Genomic DNA, 20,252 nt, shown 5'->3' on the forward strand with positions numbered 1-20,252 from the left:
CTGTAACTATCAAATGGGGCCTTTGTATCTTCTGTGTAATGTTCCATTTGCAATGTAGTTACAGTAGTAATTTAATCTCTAGTAAAGTGATTCCTTGGTGAAACACTATTCAAAACAATGGATTGTGTAAAAGCACAGGCATTAACTATTCAAAAGATCATGTGAATTCAAACCCAGCCAATTATCTAAACAAGTGAAATAAACAGTAATGATGCAATTGAGGTAATTAAAAATAAATCTTGCTTCTGGGGAAGCAAGATAAATAACCTTGAGCACAATGGCAGGTAATAACGTGTTAAAAAGGAAAGTTGTGTCGCATCTGGAATTCCAGTTCTGACGTAGTTGGGAATCGCGTACAAGGCAAGTTACAGCAGTGGTTTACCATTGCCTACTGCCGGGTGAGTTTTTCAAAGGGATCACCAGCTCTTAACCCAGCACAGATGAAAGGCTGGCTGGCTTCGAACTCAGGACCTTCCGCCCCACAGTCCTGTGCTGATGCCGCTACGCCATTAGCCAGGTCCAATGTGGGTGTGATCCTAAATGATGTTACCAATCCTTTTCTGGCACCTTTCTGCACTCCTCTTTTTTACTATTTATTTTTGTAACTTGAGATAATTTTGTGTCTTGCTCAGCACTGCTGCTACAAAACAACAATTTTTTACAATATTCTGTATGTCAGTGATAATAAGCCTTGATTCTGATTCAGCAAGAATCCTGGTATGCAATTGTCCTATAGGTGGTTGAATTATAATTGCTTTAGTAGGGGGCCTGGCATCAGATCATCCTTCAAGCAAAGTGTGGGTGAAAGAGGGTGGTGCAGTTCTCTTATAGCTGTGGGGGCCTCGATTTAATCCAGACCTTTATCTATGTGGATTTTGAATCTTAAATGACTGGGTGGGTTTTGTTAATTTGCTCTGGTACGCTGCATTCCAAAACATGTTGGTAGTTTATTGGCTGTTGTAAATTATCCCTTTATGCTGTTGTAGATTAATGACAGAGAATCAAAGGGGATCTGAGGGGCATGTGTGAGAGCAGATAGGTTGCAGAGTTGTACAGAAATAAGGAGAGAGGCAGTGGAACTAAAAGGTTTATCCGCTGGACAACTGGCATGGACCTCATGAACTGAATGACTTCCACCTTTGTTTTTAAGTATAAGATGAGATATTTGGGACTCCAGAGAAAAAAAAAATTTGCATTCTACATTTTGAAACTTAATAACTTGTTTAATTTCTCTGTAAATTACTAAGATTATAATTTTTGTGATGCCTTTTAAGTGTTGCCGCCCTCTATCGTTACAATCACATTTCTGAGCTTTACTCTTTTCCCCCCAAAATGGGACTTTTGAAATGTTCAGTTAGCTTGATGTTTGGCAATGCCTTTCATCACTTTACTGATTCAGAAAATACCGAATATGCTTTAGCTGGAGGTGTGAATGGAACATTGGGAAGGATCAGGAGTGACAATACATTTTGTTGAAGAGACAGGGGATTAAGGTTGAGGTAATTTTAACTTGCAGGGTCTCAAAAATCATTGTGTAAAGATAAAGTTGTTCTGGGAATGGTGTGAACAGCTTTCCCAGCATATGTTCTAAGTTGCACTGTTGTGTTTAAAAATCGTCATGCCCACTGAACGATAACGAATCCCTGCGAGTATGCAAAACTGCACAGAACTGTGGGGTGGTGGGCAATGTTGGTGTAAAAGGGAAGAAATGATTTTCAGTTGTGATAAACGAGTGGGAGAAATCAGCAATACGCAGTTAAATTTCTAAACATAGGTGGCTCTAATAAAAAGGAAAGAGATGTTTCTGATAAGTGGAATCAGAAGATCAAACTGTGTCTGAACAGGAAAGGTAGAAATCTTGGATTACTGTAGCTTTCCTATGCTCCATGGAAACTTCCTATGGAATTTTAACTCTTAGGTATTTACTAAAGAAAATACCAAAAACAAGTTGGGGTGGGGGGGAAGAGTCTAATTTTAAATCTGAACAAATAATAAATTTTAATTACTCCACCTTATTATTTGGCCTGTCCTTTATGAACTCATGCTTTCAAATCATTCATTTCTTTTGAATTTTGATGTCATTTTGTTAATCATAATCAGTTTGGTAAACCATAAGGGGTAGAACATTGAACAGTACAGCCAAGGAACCACAGTGCCCCACAATGTTGTGCCGAACCAATAAAATTAGGAATCAAGTGGCCAACTAAACGAATCTCCCTTCCCTACACAATGTCCATATCCTTCCATTTTCCTCATATTCTTGTGCCTAAAAGTCACTAATGTATCTGCCTCTCCCACCACTCCAGCACATTCCAGGCATTCACCATTTTATGTATTAAAAAAAGGGGAAAAAATGCCCCTTGCATCTCCTTTGAAATTACCCCCTCTCACCTGAAATGCATACGCTCTGGTATTAGATATTTCAACCCTGGGAAAAAGATTTTATCTACTCTGTCTAAGCCTCTCATAATCTTGTAAACCTCTATCAGATCTCCCCTCAGCCTCTACTGCTCTAAGTTTGTCCAGCATCTCATTACAGCACATGCCCTTTGATCCAGGCAGCATCCTGGTAAACCTCTTCTGTACTGTCTCCAAAGCCTCAACATTTTTCCTATAGTGGGGCGACCAAAACTGTTCGCAATGCTTCTGATGTGACCTGACTAGAGTTTTGTAAAGCTGCAACATAACTTGTTGGCCTTTGAACTCAGTGTATTGACTAATAAAGTCAAGCATTCCGTATTCCTTCTTAATCACTCCCAACCTGTGTAGTTACTTTCAGGGAGCTTTCAGGTTAAGAGAGAGAGCTGTTATTGATCTATATTTCAACTGCCATTTCTGAAATTATTCTAATAGCAATATTCTAAATGAAGCGAAGTTTCAATATAGTCTGTGCAGATTAAAATTGGTAGCTGTTTTAATTTTTTCTTATCTTTGGTATTTTTTGCCTTTGGTTCCATTCCATTTAAGCTTCCATTAAAGATCAGTGGGTCTGCATCGAATCAATTTTTGGTGCACCAACCAAATATTAGTGTACATTCAAATGGTTTGATTTCAATGTTTTTTTTCTTGGCATCCATATTTCATACAAAATATCCATCCTCTCCATCCGTGATCTTGCAACACACATCAAAGTTGCTGCAGGCCAGGCAGCATCTCTAGGAAGACGTACAGTTGACGTTTCAGGCTGAGACCCTTCGTCTTTATTGGCCCCACTATTTTTGGTCTACCCAACAAAGGGAAACATCATTGCCACATATTCAATTTAGAAACGTGCAGGGTAGACTTGTCTGGGAGGTGAAGTCCCATGAGATTTAGGAAGAGCTAGTGAGATGGATTCAAAATTACCTCAAAGGTTGGAAATGGAGAGTAGTAGTTGAAAGTTTTTCTTGGAATGGAAGCTGATGACAAGTGCTATGCCACAGGGAATCATGATGGGACCTTTGTTATTTGTTGTTTATATAAATGATTTGTGTGCAAATGCACAAGGTTTGATCAGTAAGTTTGTGACTAACACAAAATTTGAATGTGTTGCGAGTGAATGTTATAGACTACAAGTGGATCTTGATTAATTAGGGAAGTAGATTGAGTGATAAATGAAGTTCAATACAATAAATGTGAGGTGATGCATTTTGGAAAGTCTTGTACTATAAATTGTAGAGCACTGTGGGGTATAATGGAACAGAGGGACTTGGGAGTAGAATTGCATAGTTAATTGAAAGTGATGTCACAGGTAGACAGGGTGGTGAAAATGGCATTTAGCATATTGGCCTTCATTAGTCAAAGCAATAAGTTTTGGAATTGGGACATGTTGCAGTTGCATATATTGTTGGTGAGGCCGCATTTGGAGGACTGCGTGTAGTTTTCGTCAGCCTGTTAGAGGAAAGATGTGGTTAAACTGGAAGTAGTGCAGAAAAGATTATGGGAATTTTGCCAGGACGAGAGGGCCTGAGTTATAAGGGTGAGATGAACCAGCCTAGATATTTTTTTTGGAGTACAAGAGAATGAGGGGGCACCCTAATAAAAATGTTTAATTATGAAGTATCGATGAGGTGGATGGTAATGGTCTTTTCCCCACGGTAGGGGAATTCAAAAATAGGGTCGGAGGGGAAAAATTTAAAAGGGACCTGAGGAGCATTTTTTTCATACAGAATGATGAGTATAGGTTTCCCCTGCCATCCTATGAAACGGTTCGTAAGCGGGAATGTCGTAAAGTGAAGAAGCAATTACCATTTTTATATATATGGGAAAAATTTGTGAGCGTTTGCTGACCCAAAAAAATAACCTACTAAATCATGCCAAATAAGACATAAAACCTAAAATAACAGTAACATATAGTAAAAGCAAGAATGATATGATAAATACACAGCCTATATAAAGTAGAAATACTTTTCTACAATCATTGCCGCACTGTCCACCGTAGCGAAAGTCTCACACAAGCGCTCTCGGCAGAAACACGGCGGAAGCGCTCTTGGCAGAAGCATGGCGCAAGTGCTCTCAGCAGAAAGTAACCTTTAAGCTATGAAGCTGCCAAATCATACCGAATAACACAAAAATACACAGCCTATATAAAGTAGAAATAATGTATGTACAGTATAGTATCATTTAGCGGAATCGGGAAGACACCGCTGAGCACACTGATGATGGTGTGATAGGCTGAGTCGTCGGAGATTGGGGTGGTGCAGTGGTCCCCACCCTTCAGGCTGCGGACCGATATCGATCCGCAAAGCATGCAGTGGTGCAGCGGTAGCCGGGACGCACCCAGCTCATCTTTAAGAAAAAAGCCGAAATAGACAAGCTAATTAATTAGGTGCCACCGGGCACGTAAATGTTGGCCCAGCTCAGAGGCGACGCACAATTGCGTCAGGGCAGGCAGGTCATCTTCTTCTATGTCTGCCTGCCTCGATGTCGAAGGTCGAGGTTCGTCGTCTGCTGTGGCTGATATGGAAGGCTTGAAAAATGACAATATGCTTGACTGCTTAGCCTCGCGCATTTTTCTATCATACAGTTCTTTGTAAGCACTCAAACCATCTTGCAAATATGCCCTAAACCTACATACCCTTTCAAAATTAAAGTCGTACTTTTCTGCAATCATTGCAGCAAAAATCCCACGCAGTTGCTCCACGTTTAGTTCCTGGACGACTTCACTTTTGGTCCGTTCACTACTGCATTCAGTTTCAATTATTATCCTTTCCTGTTCCAATTGCATCAGCTCTTCATCTATCAGTTCTTGGTCATGGGATGCCAAAACCCCTTCAACATCATCTTTGTCACCTTCCACAAGCCAAACTCACTTTGTCCTTACTTCGTTCACCAAGATCGAAATGCTTAATCATGTCTAGTTTTACGCTAAGTGTAACACCCTTATGAGCTCTTTTAGGCTTTTCTGATTCTTAGAACTCATCTTGCTAACGGATGCTCAAAATAAATCGAGATAAAGCACAGATGCTCACAGGTGCGTGTTTAAGCAATGCCGGCTAGAATGCAGTTCTGGGGGGAGGAGCTTGGCTGCTTGGGGCACACGCTGCCTTTTATCGCATGCTACCTTTTTTCGTAAAAGTGAAAACACCCTCTGTTAGCGAAAACAGGTAACTAATGTAGGTCTTTTCGTAACAGCGAGGTTTCATAAAGCAAACGTTCGAAAAGTGGGGGACACCTGTATATGGAACGATCTGCCAGAGGAAGTGGTTGAGGCAGGTATAATAGTATAATTGAAGACTTGGGTAGATATCATTTTGATAGGTACACGGAGGTGTGGGGCTGAGAAGGATATGGGCTGAATGTAGGACATTGGGACTAGCTGGGAAGGAAACGTAGTCGGCATAGACTGGTAGGGCCAAAGGGCCTGTATCTACGCTGCATTGCTCTATATATTAGAGATCATGATCAGTGCAGTTTGATCACCTTGACAACAAGCTGACCGTGACATTGTTTATTGGCAGTTTAGGGTACAGACAGGCAACGGGGAAATGTCCTGTGGATTATACAAAAATTTTGTTGTAGTGCAGTGTTCTAGATAAATGTAACGCTTTCTAATTTTTCTGCATAAGCCAGGCGGTGTCATTTTTGTGGTTTTTGATGTATAGAAGAACTGGGGAAGTGTCTCAAGGCATCATTTGCAAGGATGTTATGTATGAAATGTAGACGCCTCTGTATTAGTGACTCATCTTTAAATGGTGTGAAGATTCACTTGTCTAATTATGAATTTTATTAATTTTGTTGATTGTATTAGTTTTGTTCAGAGATTAGACTTTTTGGACGGTAGATCATGGAGCTGACCAGAGATTTTGTGGACGTGAAAGAGACACCCAGATGGTATGTTGCCTCCCATGTACCAGAGATGTCTCGGATTGGGTCCATAGCATTCTAAAGGGGGAGAATGAGCAGCTAAAGTCATCGTACATGTTAGTACCAATGACATGGGTAGGAAAAGGATGGAGGTTCTGAAGAGAGGATATATGGCGTTAGATGGAGAACTGAAAAGTAGGGCCTCCAGGCTAGCAATCTCTGGATTGCTGCCTTTGCCACGGGTCCAGTAAGAGTAAGAATGGGATGATTTGACAGAACTAAAGGGAATTGCAGATATTGAGAGAGGACCTGCCCAAAGTTGGTTGGAGGGGGACACTATCAGGGTTGATGACAGAATAGCAATGGCTGGCGGTTTCTGGCAGCATTTTGCTAGGTGCAAGGTGAAGTACTCTAATGGGAGGATGACACAACTGTGGGTAACAAGGTAAGTCAGGAAAAGAGAAGGCATATAATATAGCAAAAATTAGTGGGAGCTTTTTAAAAAAAACAGAATGCAACTAAAAAAAACTTTGAGGAAAGCAAATAAGAAATATGAAGGTAAGTGAGCCAATAATATAAAAGAGGATGCCAAAAACAAATTCAGTTATATAAAGAGTAACAGAAAGGTAAGATTGGATATCAGACTGCTGGAGCATGACGTTGGAGAGATTATAATGGTGGATGCATTTAAGAAGTATTTTGTATCAGTCTTCACTGTGGAAGACACTAGCAGTATGCCAAGAATTTGAGAGTGTCAGGGGGCAGAAGTGAGTGTAGTTGTTATTAATAAGGAGAAGATGGTGGGAAGCTGAAAGGCCTAAAGGTAGATAAGTCACCTGGATCAGATTACTTTCAGCACCAGGGTTCTGGAAAGGATAGCTGAAAAACTTGTGGCAACGTTGGTAATAATCTTTCAAGAATTACTAGATTCTGGAATGGTTCCAGAGGAATGGAAAATTGCAAATGTCACTTCACTCTTTGAGAAGGAAGGGAGGCAGAAGAAAGGAAATTAATTATATGCTAGTTAGCCTGACTTCAGTGGTCGGGAAGATGTTAGAGTTCATTATAAAGGATGAGGTTTCAGGGTACTTGGAGGCACATGATAGTATAGACTGAAGTCAGCATGGTTTTTTGAAGGGGAAATATTGCCTGACAAATCTATTGGATTTCTTTGGGGAAGTAACAGGTAGAACAAAGGAGAGTCAGTGGATGTTGTTTATTTAGATTTTCAGAAGGCCTCTGACAAGCTGCCAGACATGAGCTGCTTAACAAGATGTAAACAAGGAAAGATACTAACATGGATAGGAGATTGGCTGACTGGCAGGAGGGAAAGAGTAGGAATAAAGCAGGCCTTTTATGGTTGGCTGCCAATAACTAGTGGTGTTCCCACAGGTGTCTGTGTTGGGGCAGCTTCTTTTCATGTTTTATATCACTGATTTGGTTTTCGGAGTTGAGGCCTTTCTGGCCAAGTTTGCAGCCAATACAAAAATAGGTAGAGGGGTTGGAAATATTGAAGAAGCAGGAGGCCTGCAAAAGGTCTTAGACAGAATGGGAGAATGGGCAAAGAAGTGGCAGATGGAATATAGTGAAGGGAAGTGTTTGGTCATGCACTTTGGTAGAAGGAATAAAGGTGCAGACTATTTCTAAACAAAGAATTTTCAAAATCAAAGGTGCTAAGGGACTTGGAAGTCCTCGTGAAGTCCTCTAAAGGTTAACTTGCAGGTTGAGTCGGTGGTAAGGAAGATAAATGCAATGTTAGCATTCATTTTGAGAGGGCAGGGATATAAAAGCAAGGATGAAAAACTGAGGCTTTATAAGGCATTGGTCAGATCACACTTGGAGTATTGTGAGCAGCTTTGAGCCCCTTATCTAAGAAAACATGAGTTGGCATTGGCGAGAGTCTAGAGACTACAGGAGAATGATTCTGGGAATGAAAGGGTTAACATATGAGGTGCGTTTGATGGCTCTTGTCCTATACATGCTGGAGTTCAGAGGAATTGTGGGGGGGGGGGAATCCCATTGAAACTTATCGAATATTGAAAGGCCTAGATAGAGTAGATGTGGAGAGGATGTTTCCTACAGTCGGGGAGTCCAGGACCAAAGGGCACAGTCTCAGACTACGAGGATGTCCCTTTAGATTGATGAGAGGAAATTTCTTTAGCCAGAGTGTGGTCTGTGGAATTCATTGCCACAAAAGGCTGTGGAAGTCAAGTCATTGGGTACGTTTAAAATGCAAGTTGCTAGGTTCTCAATTAGTCAGAGGATCAAAGGTTATGGGGAGAAGGCAGGAGAATGGGGTTGAGAGGGATAATCAGCCATGATGGAATGATGGATTCCAATTCTGTTTCTATGTCTTATGGCTAGGTGCTTGTCTCATGTGAGTCGGAGCATCTTCTAAGCCATTCTCCTTTTAATATATTTAACTTATTTTGAATATTTATATACCTCTTTTTTTCTGTGCTATTAAGCTGAAGATTATAATCAATGTTTGGATACAATTGTAGGCATAAATTACGCTGTTGGATTGAATAACTGACCAACTTTGTACCCACTCTATGGGTTGCACCATTGGTTGGAAACATCATCTTTTCTTCTTAACTCTTTCATAATCTTAAAGATTTCAATCTGTTAACTCTTTGGTCTTATTTCCAGAGGAGAAGGTGGGCAAAATCCTTTTCAAACAAAAAAGAACTTTGGAGAGCGAAATAGTTAATGTTTTAGTTTAGTGGCCTTTCATCAGAAAATCTGAGTATCATTTTGCATTTGGAAAGCAAATTTGGATCAGCATGCTTAATGACGAGTTAATTCCAAAAAGCGTGCATAATGGAATTTAAACTTCAAATCATTCGATTTGTAGTAGGAAGTGACAGGTAGTTTTACTAGTTTTATTAGTTGTGGTATTTTGTTTGCCTGAGTTGTGTTCCAATTTATGAAATGTTTACCTGAAACTATATCACATTATTACACAATTACTAAATCACATAATATTGATGTTGGAATTACACTTTTAAAAATAAAAATGAGCCAGTATCAGAACCCATATTGCAAAAATTTCTGTAAACAGCATTTCATCTTACAGATAGTCAAAGTAAGCATTGGTTGCTTGGGACTAATTTTCTGAAATTTGCTTAAGAAATACCACAATGCAGAGCTGTGATTTGTTAGAGCCCTCTTAGCTGGTCAAGGCATGCTGTTTGTGGGGAGGGAGAGGGGGGAAATTGGGAAAAAAAGACAGAAGAAATAATTTAAACTTGTGAGTGAATTAGTCCATCTTGCATGCTGGATGCAGCCATCCTGATTATAGTTGCTCAGCCATTGAAGGAGCAGTGCCTTAATTGTTTATGCATAAGAGTGCAGTAGCACACTCTGTTGCCATTGCATGTGGTTCGCAAATTATCCTTGTAAGTTTAGCTGGAGAGCAATGTCATCAGCACATTGTAACCCAAAGTCATACTGCTGTAAAGCAGAACAAGCCAGTGCAGAATGCCATCCAGAGGGGCATTGCAAAAAAAAGATTGTAGTCAACAATCAGACTTAGGTTGTCAAATTTGTATAATCAGGCACGTCACAGCAAAGAATATGATTAGTAATGTTATTATATTGCTTTACCCCATTAATAGAAGTTTAACAAAAATTGTAACCCTTACAAAAAAAGTTCATGAATGAAAATATTAGCAATCCATGACACTTAAATGTCAAGAAAGTTGTGAAGCCATGAAAAATCCCACACAGCAAAGACCATCAATCATCCAATGTGTGAAAAAAGAACAAATATTGCAACCAGTTTTAAATAAAAGTAAACAAGTTATACACAGAACATGAACCTCAGTTCCCAAAAGTAAGACCACAGCCGTGGAGCTAGTTCAGCGCTGAGGCGAATAAAGCTGGTCCAGGAGCCCAACGGCTGAAGGGCAACGACTACACTCAAATCTGGCAGTGTGGACCCAAGACCTCCCACACAATGGTAGCAGTGAGAAGAGAGGGAGACAGGTCAAACACAGGCAGATGGGACAGGCTTAGGTGGGGGATCCTAGCCAACATGTTGTTGAAGGTGGAGAGCAACTGTTACACATGGTTTAAGTTCACACCTTTTAAGACAATATGATCATGGGGAAAGTTAGGAGCATCTTTACCTTCTTGTAGCACTAGAGTAAAAAATGGCAAGAGCATTTATAACCAACAGAGGATAGTTCTTACAGTTTTTCAGTGGTACCGTAAATTGCTTCCCATCAGTGAATCAATGAGTATGATTAGCAGCAGCCTGAGAATGCTCCAGCATCCTCAAAACCACCATGGTTCCTCCTGTGTAAATGAGATGGTCCTTTTTTTGGGAAAGGTTGTTGCAAGGTGCTACCTGACCCCATGCTTGTCTACCACGCAGATCATGAATACGCCAATGAGCAACTGCCTATAATTTGAAAGTCAAAAAAGGTGGCTTGGTAATAATTATCACTTTCCATAGTGGTTCATTTCATACTTTTTGTCCAACAGTGAAACCTTACTCTGAGGAATGAGACTTTACGAGCATTGCTGATGATTAACAATGGTCCAGGCCACTCACAGAAGCCTCCCAGCTTGTTTTCATAAGCTGGTATAAGTTTCCACATACTTCGCCCAGCCTATGTACCAGGATGTCAGATGCTCCCTAAGGGAATTCTGAAGGTCATGTAATGCCATTGATTATATTTGTGTATACAGGGTGGAAGATGTTTGCTCGAAGCTAGGACCAGAGGTATTTGACACTGTTGAGGAAGGGTGCATTATCAGTAACATTCAACATACCATCCAAATCAAAGTCAAAGTTGAACAAGTCAAAGTTGAGAATTTGGGTTTGCTGTGCTCTCATATTACAACTAACCTAAGGAGTACCACATTCTCTGCTACAGGGGAAACACATTGTGAGTAGGAGAAGCAGACTATGGCAAGTAACCCTAAATCTCTTCAAAAAGGATGTATTGTAACTTGATCTGTCCTGGTAGGAAGAACCACAACTTGGCTCATCCCTCAGTTGTCTTGCCCACCTTGTCTCCTACTTCTCCACTCTGTAATCACGTTCATTTATGTCATTTTGTATTTATGATTAATCTCATTTGATTAAATACTATATAATTATTCTCAACAAAACATTAATTTATCATTCATATAAAGAAAAATTAGTCTTGTAGGTCATAAACAAGAGAAAATCTGCAGATGCTGGAAATCCAAGCAGCAGACACAAAACACTGGGGGAAAAAAGTACATTTGATGCTTCGGGCTGAAACGTCTACTGTATTTTTTCTGTAGATGCTGCCTGGCCTGCTTAGCTCCTCTAGCATTTTGTGCGTGTTGCTAATACTTGTCGGTAGCACACCTGCATGTACACAATAGTACAATGAACGCATCTATAGTTGATTCAGTTAGCACTCTAATATTGAATTGCTAATTGAGAAGTGCTGTAATTGGAATTTTACTGTGCCTCTGAGAAATGGTGGTTCATGAATGATAACTGTGCTATACGTGACCTTTATGATGAATGTTTGGGGACATGTTGGCAATTGCACTGAAAGACCTTATGAGGTGATGTCGTAACATTCATGAAATTAAGTAGGAGGATATCTGTTTTCTGGTCAAATGGAAAGATGGTACCTCAGGAATTTTAGCATGCCTACAGCACTGTGCTAGTATTGCAGCCTTGGTTATAAGTTAAGAGGATCTATCTGGAGTTTTCCAATAGAACATTGATACTCTCTTGTGTAAACTTTCCAAGTCACATTTGTTATACTTGCAACCTATTCTTTGTGGTTAGCTGCAAACCCACTGTGCTTGCAGTGAGATGAATTTTAAAACTGCCAACTAGCCTTTTTTAGAGTGAGAAATTGGATAAAATTGTATGAGGGTTTTCTGTGCTGTTCTCTTCTGCATTATTATTTTGTATGGCTATAAACGTATCTCTTAAGGCAGCCAAGACTGGACAATCCTACAAAATCAATGGAAAATTGAAGGATAAGATAAACCAGATTTTTGCTGAATTAGTTCGAGAAGCAACTGGTGTGTAAATGTCCTTTGGCTTTTCCAAAACCTTCCAAAGTAACAAGTTGTTTTAAATTTTGAAATCAGTTTTATTATCTCCTTTGTTAACTCCGTCATTTATTGATTTGACATTTAAGACACCATTTGCTGTGGATCAATCTTTTTAGATTTTATTTAAAATCTGCTTGGATGTTTCGTGGCCAGTTCATGATCTTCTATTTAAGAACAACATTGTCTTATTTTATGGGTAGACCCTTCCTTGGATTGCCTACAAACCTGTTGCAAAATCTTTTAATGTACAGATTGGTAAATTACAGGTACTTAGTCCCAGGTCAATTCATTTCATTATTCTCCAGAATAAATTTAATGTTGTGTTTGGATGACGAGGTAATGCCTCTCAGTGTACTTCCACTGCATTGGATATAATATCTATAAAGAAATGTGAGTTCTGCCTCCAGAGATGGAAACTGGGCAACCTCTTCTTTTCTGATTAATCACCAAGTGCTGAGTTAAACCATTGAACTGCACACCATTAAATACTACACACTAAGCTAGAGGCGGAAATGAAAAGATTGGTCTGCAAATAGAAAATCACATGATATTTTCAAACATTTCTGGCTTCATTACACACCAGCTGTAGTGATACTAGACCACTGGACATTGTGGAATCCTCTTCTGTTCATTTTACAAGCCTTGACTAAAGGATATCTTGGGCTTCCTCCTGAGTTATGCAGGGAATTACCAAGTTGATTCCCGCAGGTGCTTATACTGGAATAGATAGATCCAGAAAATGATTGATTTCCTGTGTTTTATTATCATGGAATGGTAGATTTTTTTTGCCTCCTTTAATCTTTATTCTAAAATTGGATTGGGGTTTGAGAACTGTCTTTTGTTCATTGTGTTCCTTTTTCCTTTTCCAGATTCCCAACGCTCCCACCTGAGCTCGTTCACCATGAAGCTAAAAGACAAATTTCATTCACCAAAAATAAAACGAACTCCCTCAAAAAAGGGAAAACCAGTAGAAACAACTGTTAAGACCACTACAGAAAAGCCTCCAAATAAGGTCAGTTTCTCATTTTATGCCTTTTGTAAGGGATGGGTGAAGACAAATTATGCCTATTTTTAAATTTTAAGTTACAGGGTGCGCGTATTGAAGAGATGAGCTCCCCACATTCTGTTCGCACAACCCAAGGTTCAAGATTTTGTCTTTTTCAGAAATTTTACTTAAGTAATTTCTTTATATAGTGCTGACTTTTTTCATCGAATTCAAGCTTTGCCATTGAGACTGCCATTTTATTTAGTCAGCAGCAAGGCATTTCCTATTATTGATAGACTGGACTTCTACATTCATTGTCTTTGCCAGGTTAATGTTTCTTATGAAAGTGTATGATTATTGTGGCAGAACTGACCTGAGGTTCAGCTAAAATAACAAGGAAATCAACAAATAGATCCATTGATGTGTTACTGATTGTGATTAGAAAGCTTTGAAGGAATTTGAATCCCAGTGCTGATATTTCTTACACAAGCAGAAGAGTACAGTTTGCCCTTTTTAATGGTTGTCCAAGTACTGGAAATTCACCCTTACTTAAATTCACAAGCCACTAGCAAAAGAATTGAGATTGGAATAAAAATTGCTCCTATGCAATTTATGTGGGGGTGGCGGGGTAGAGGAGAAAGCAAAAAAAAAATAGACAAGTAAACTTAATTTATCTAAGACAACTATCATAGGCTGCCAGTTAAAATAGGCTGAGAGGCCACTTGAAGGATTTGCTTTTGAAAATGACAAGGTAGTCTCTTAATTGATACTTATACAGCAACACTTTCTCAAACAATGTAATATAGATTTGTCAAAACAATAATCTTTTCTCTTTTTACATACTGTAAATCCTTATAGACTGAGCACAAGGGGGGTATTACTGTTGAGAGAAAAACTTACCATGGGAACTCATTTCCACTTGTTTGTTATTTATTGTTGGGTGGGGGGGAGTTTAGGTTATGGAAAATCGTGATAGGGACAGTTTTTAGGAGCATAATTCTTCCATAACACTGTAACTAAAATTTGTCTTTGAGTGCTAAAGAGATGTGGATGTACCTGAAATAATATTTTAATGACTTACAAATAAGTGGCTTATAGAAATGTAAGTTAATCAAGCAGAAGATATAATCAGCCAGAAAATCTTTCTGGGATCTGTCATGTGGATTTGGAAAAGGTAAACTTATTAATTGCAGTTGTGGTGGGCACCACTCCTGCTAAGTTTTTAGTCTGCAGCAATTTGTAGTTGGGTCCCTCTTTTTATTTTGCAAGTTGTTAGTGTTTATGTTCTGCTTGAATTTTGCTGCAGTTAATTCTTGCTTGCTTAAGTACAATTTCACTAAAAGAATGTGAATCCAGTTACCTTGTATGAGAGTAATTTGAGTTAGTTGCAAGTCAGGCTTTAAGGCAGTTAAGATTAGAGTGTTGCCATGAAATTGGCTTCTGACTAGTTTCCAGTGTGGCTGCAAAGGTTACCTGTAGAAAGAGATGAAGTATGTTTCCTATTTGTCAGAATTACCTTGGATACAAACTGAATGGTTAATGACCAGGTACTGTAATTAATGTATTAATTATTAGCAGTCCTTAATTACACGTGGGTAAAATAAACTTGCACATATTTCTTCACACAGTTTTCAATCAATTTTGATTTCACACCATAACTAAAATGAATTAATAATGAGTAGCTTGTTCTTCCACTTTTTATCCATGATGCTTTCATACTGACCTGCTGTTTTTGACTTTCATAATTCTAATTTTCTTTCAATTTATCTTTTGCAGACTTTAAACCGGCTAGAGGAACAAGAAAAGGAAGTAGTCAGTGCACTGCGGTATTTTAAAACCATTGTTGATAAAATGGTAATTGATAAAAAAGTACTGGAGATGTTGTCTGGATCAGCCAGCAAAGTCTTAGAGGCCATCTTGCCATTAGTACAAGTGGACACACGCATTCAACAAAGGTAAATGAGTAACATAGCTTCTGGAATTGTGCCATGGGCAAGAATGCCACGGGAGGATAGAGGCTTGTGCTATTTTCCCAAGACAGCATCTCTTAGCAAATAAATACAGAGGTGTTTGGTCTGGAGGATTGAGGGGTGCTGTAACAACTGTGTGCTCTGAGACAGTGCTAAATGGGAAAAATCTATATCAACATTTTCTTTGTCAATTCCCGTGTTCACTTCATGATAGATTTTTTTGGTTAACATTGTCTACATAATTATAGTTTCCTATCAGTAGTTAAGCATCAAAATAATATCCAGTTGGTATCTGTAGTATTACAAAGCTATTAATGTTCTACTATTAACAGATAATATAATATATATAACTAAAGATTAATTGTATAACAAGAAAACAAATTATTTGCTTGTTCCAGTACAATCATGGCCTTGCTTCCATTCTGCACCTTCTGAAGATGATAGTTTCCCACCAGTTTCTCTCCCTTACATTGTGACACGCTTTCTGTTTGAGAAGAAATTGAAATATAAAATTATACTTCTTTGTCACTTATAGCTGTTAATCTTTGGAAAGCAACAATAATATTTCCTGAGTAACACACACAAAATGTTGGAGGAACTCAGCAGTTCAGGCAGCATCTGTGGAGAGGAATAAGAGATGACACTTCAGGCTGAACCATCAATTTTTTATTCTTCTCCTTAGATGCTGTGCAGTTTATCAATACATGAAAGTCTGTTGCACTTAAGTATAGTTTAAGAGCATCTTAAGATCTCTTGCCATTTACGACATGAACTTTGATTATAATGAATTTCAGTTGTACACTTCACATGTAAGGTGGTCTTTTTGGATCTGGCAGCATGTAATAAAATTAATTCAACAATTGGACCAGGTAAGTAAAATCCAAGTTAGAGAAAGTACTAATTTTCTTTGGTCTGAGGATAGTAAGGTGCAGAAGATGACAGGTGGGGATTTCTGCTATGGGATAGCATATGTTGCTTGTCAAAGAGTATTATGGTTATTCTAGCACAATATTAAAATAAGAGATAAGGGCAACTGACCACAATACAGTATTCTTGTTTTCATTTCTTAGGATAGACATTTTGTATTTTGGTCTTCTGGATGATTTTCAATAAAAGAACAAGGAGCCAGTGTCACTTAGTTAAACAAAAGGCAAAACTTCATTTAATAGTTGATGTACTCTTCTGCATTTTTGTTTAGACCAAAAGATAAAAGGGCTGCAACACTGCATCTGTGAACATTTCCTTTCTTGGAATAGGGGTCACGTGTAATATAGACAATTGGAATGCAGGTCTGAATGCAAAGTTTCTATTTATAACATGACTACATTTTCAGTTGTCGAGATATAATCAAACTGTTATTAATTAATTAATGTTTTCAGATGTTAGCTTAAACACACAATTGAAGACCATAGACCATAGATTTTATGTCTGTTTCTCTTGTTGCTGTCTAAACTGAGCTAAAATGTTTATTTTGAGGTTATATAATATAATTTGCCTGTTGATCACTTAGTTTGAAATTCTCCCTAATTTCTTGTGGATAAAAATATATTTATGCATGCTAATAGGTAACAAATTAACACCTTGGTTTGTTGGTGTGAGAAGTTAACCTGGCAAGTACATGGTGGGTTATGCTGTTATATTTAAGTATTTGAAATTGGGTTAGGGCGTAGGTGTTGGCTTATTTGAAGTGTTAGATAAATACATGAGATGCTATATAGCAAGACTGGTAAATTAATTGAAGTGTTTCTATGCATTTGAAAGCAATTTTTCTGTGAAAGACAAATTTGTCATTTCTAGTTTTAACAGCAAAATATTTCCACATTTTAAATTAAACCACTTCCCTGATGCTTACAGAACTAATAACTTTCATTTCACAATCTAAGCCATAGAGCATTTATTGACTGGATAACTGGCTATAGGTAAACACACTTTTGAGTATTTTGTTGAATCAGTTTAGAACCTCTGCAGATATAACTTTGTGTGGCTTATTTTGCAGAGAAAAATAATGACCAACAAGGCTCTTTTATGTGAACATAAGATATAGGAATAAGAACAGACTTCTGTTGCATTATTCAATAAAATTTTGCCTGATCTGATGTTAGCCTTGACTTCTTCCTGTCTATTCCTTTTAAGACTCCTCTCAACCTTCTCCAAACCCAGATTATCTAAAAAGTGTAATCTCTTGAGTATGTTTCATGACATAACCTCTATATATACTTCATTAGGGTAGAGAACTACAATGAATGGAAAAAACTCAGAACAGTTCTTTATGATCCCTCTAACTGGTGATGTCTCATTCTGAAACTGTGTTCCTTTCACTCCCCCTCCCCTCACCCCACCCTCCATTTCCAGTACTGGATTCTTCTCCAAGGAGAAATATATTTTAACATGATCCTGTCAAATGCCCCTGAAGCGGTTTCTTTTTCCTCTAAACTCCAAGCTTTGGCTCAGCCTTTTCCACCTTTCTTCAAAGTCCCCAGGAATCAGCGTAGTACACTTGCTCTGATTTTCCTCACTTTACAATATTCTGTGGTTATTTCTCTATTCAAGCAATACTTTCCTTTTGTGTTCCCTCTGTCAGAGTGAGCAGCAGATGACCATCTGCTAATGTTTTGCTCAGCCATTTAGCAGATCCATGTCTTTTGCAGCCACTTAGCAGATTTTTTTTGCGGACTGTATTCTAAACTAAGATACTGGCAGTGTTATTTATACTTTTTAATTTAGATCTTAAATAGTTAAGGTTCCTCAGAATCTTTCATTCTCATCTATATTATCACTATCTATGCAGACAGCAGTTAATGGCTCATTCCCATCACAATCAACATTCCTGTTGAACTTGACCTCATCACTGTGAAAAATAGCAATTGTGCTGCAAACGATGCTGTGCCTCTCCATTTCTACATTCCTTTTCAATCAGCCAGTCTCCACTGCACCCAGGAGCTCATTCTCTTTGAAGTCCTCACCATTGTCTCCACAGGTTACAAGTTGGGAGTGGGCTATTTTAGATCTAGTCATGTGTTATAAGACAGGATTTATGAACAATGTGATAGAAGGACCTATTGGCATACAGCAATCATAACAATTCAGCTTTGGATTGAGAAGTCTGGGATAGAAATTGTAAAAAAAAATAAAATTTCCATTACAGAAGCTATGAAACTGGCTTGATAAATATAGTAAACCTTAGAATAAATTTAAGGAACTTAAAATTATATTTAAGGAAATATGTCATAATTCTCATCAAAAAAAATTCTGCAGAAAGGATCTTAAGGAAATTCGAAAGTAGTACCAATCCTCCAGACAGGGCATATCGTGCAATACTGTAAAGATTAAAGTTGGGCCAGAAAAGGATGTCAAAGAGAAAATAAATGAGCAAAGGCTATAAAAAAAAGTGCAAAATAGTAAGTTTTTATAAATACAATACATTCAATTGAGTAAATAAATATTTGTTCCTCAGAGAAAACAGATGGGGAATTATTAAATGGGAAGTATTAGAAACTTTAAACAATTTCTTTTTATAACTTTAGAGTAAAAGATACTAAAAACGTCCCAACTTCAGTAATGGTAATCTTCATAATGATTAGAAAAAGATGTAATTGAAGTTGGCCTTAAGAGGCCAGAGTCAGAATCAGGCTTATTATTGATTTACATATTGTAACATTTGTTGTTCTGCAGCAAAAAAGTAAGTTACTAGAATTTACAAAATATATAAATAGTGTGTTCAGAATTCTGATAGTGTAGGGGAAGAGGTTGTTACTAAATGACTGGGTGTATTCCATAAGGCTAGTAACGAGAAGAGGCCTGTAATAACGAAAAGAGGGCTTTTCCCAAATAGTGAGGATTCTTGGTAATGAATGTCACCGCCTCTTACAGATGTCCTCTATAGTGGCACATTTGGCTGTGTCTGCAACCCTCTCTATCAGAACCTCCATACCTGTGAGGCAGCCAGTCAAAATGCTCTCCATGTACATCTATAGAATTTTGAAGCAGTCTTTGGTGACATACCAAAGCAGAACTAATTGGAGAGCATGATGCTCTTTGACTTTTGAACTATCTGCCTACTCTTATTCTGCCCATTTCTTTCTTTGTATCGTACAGTTGTGTATGACTGCCTGTTGAAATATTTAAGTTTTAATGCATTTATGTTTGTGGAGAGACCACAGTGATGTCAGTTGTTGAGAATTCTTCCTGCAGCTGTGGTTGTCCAGAACAGAATAATGTTCCGGGATTCACACATAGCTGAAGATGTGCACTTCATTGATTAGAGCTGCTTTCTCATACCTCTATTTATTAATTTAAATATTAATTTACTTTTTAATTAAAAGTAATAAAATTATGTTGCTATTAAATTTATGTATATTTATCCTGAGTAAACTCTTATTTTCTCCTTCTGTTTCAACTAAATGCTTGTTTAAATTCCCAAGGAGTATGTATGTATTCTGTGCTTCTCTTACTTGCAAATCCTACTGCAATCTTGTGCTTTTGGCTGTAACTCCATTAATACTCTTGACAATCCTGTTAGGCTACACCCAGAAAGATGACCCTTGCTGTCAGAATTGAGCTCTTTACCCCACTTCGTTGAAAGACTAAATTGTTCTGTGTACAAATATTGCTCATTTTTGAAATTCTGTTCAAAATATTTGGAAGTCATACCAATTGCAATAGGTTTAATATATACTTTTTCTTGATAACCTTACACATACTATTGCTTGTGAAATGTCCTCTCCTGCAGTGAATTCCAAGCGTGCAGCAACCTGTTGTTGAAAGCTGCATTTTTCCCTCTGAATGAGATCATTGTCTTGATTTTCAATCCCTATGTGACCTTACTTATAAATCCCTGCCAGCTTGTATGTTACTGCTCAAGCCCTCCACTTCAAGTCCATCAATCTTGAACCTAGAGTTGCAAATTCCTATCAGATGCATTTGGGGCTGAATTGAATGCTTAGCCCAGACCC

General features: G+C 38.2%; 1 protein-coding gene across 7 annotated transcripts in view; it reads left to right on the forward strand.

The window, feature by feature from the left end:
* LOC140186182 (rap guanine nucleotide exchange factor 1-like) overlaps positions 1–20,252 on the forward strand; it is a 177,728-nt gene that overhangs the window by 43,127 nt on the left and 114,349 nt on the right. For all 7 annotated transcript variants that reach the window (XM_072240117.1, XM_072240118.1, XM_072240120.1 and 4 more), the window contains exons 2-3: positions 13,215–13,357; positions 15,107–15,285. In XM_072240117.1, coding sequence (XP_072096218.1) covers positions 13,215–13,357; positions 15,107–15,285 — 322 coding nt within the window. The remainder of the gene's footprint in view (positions 1–13,214; positions 13,358–15,106; positions 15,286–20,252) is intronic.

This window comes from Mobula birostris, chromosome 22 (assembly GCF_030028105.1).
Source record: "Mobula birostris isolate sMobBir1 chromosome 22, sMobBir1.hap1, whole genome shotgun sequence".
Classification (NCBI taxonomy): Eukaryota; Metazoa; Chordata; class Chondrichthyes; order Myliobatiformes; family Myliobatidae; genus Mobula; species Mobula birostris.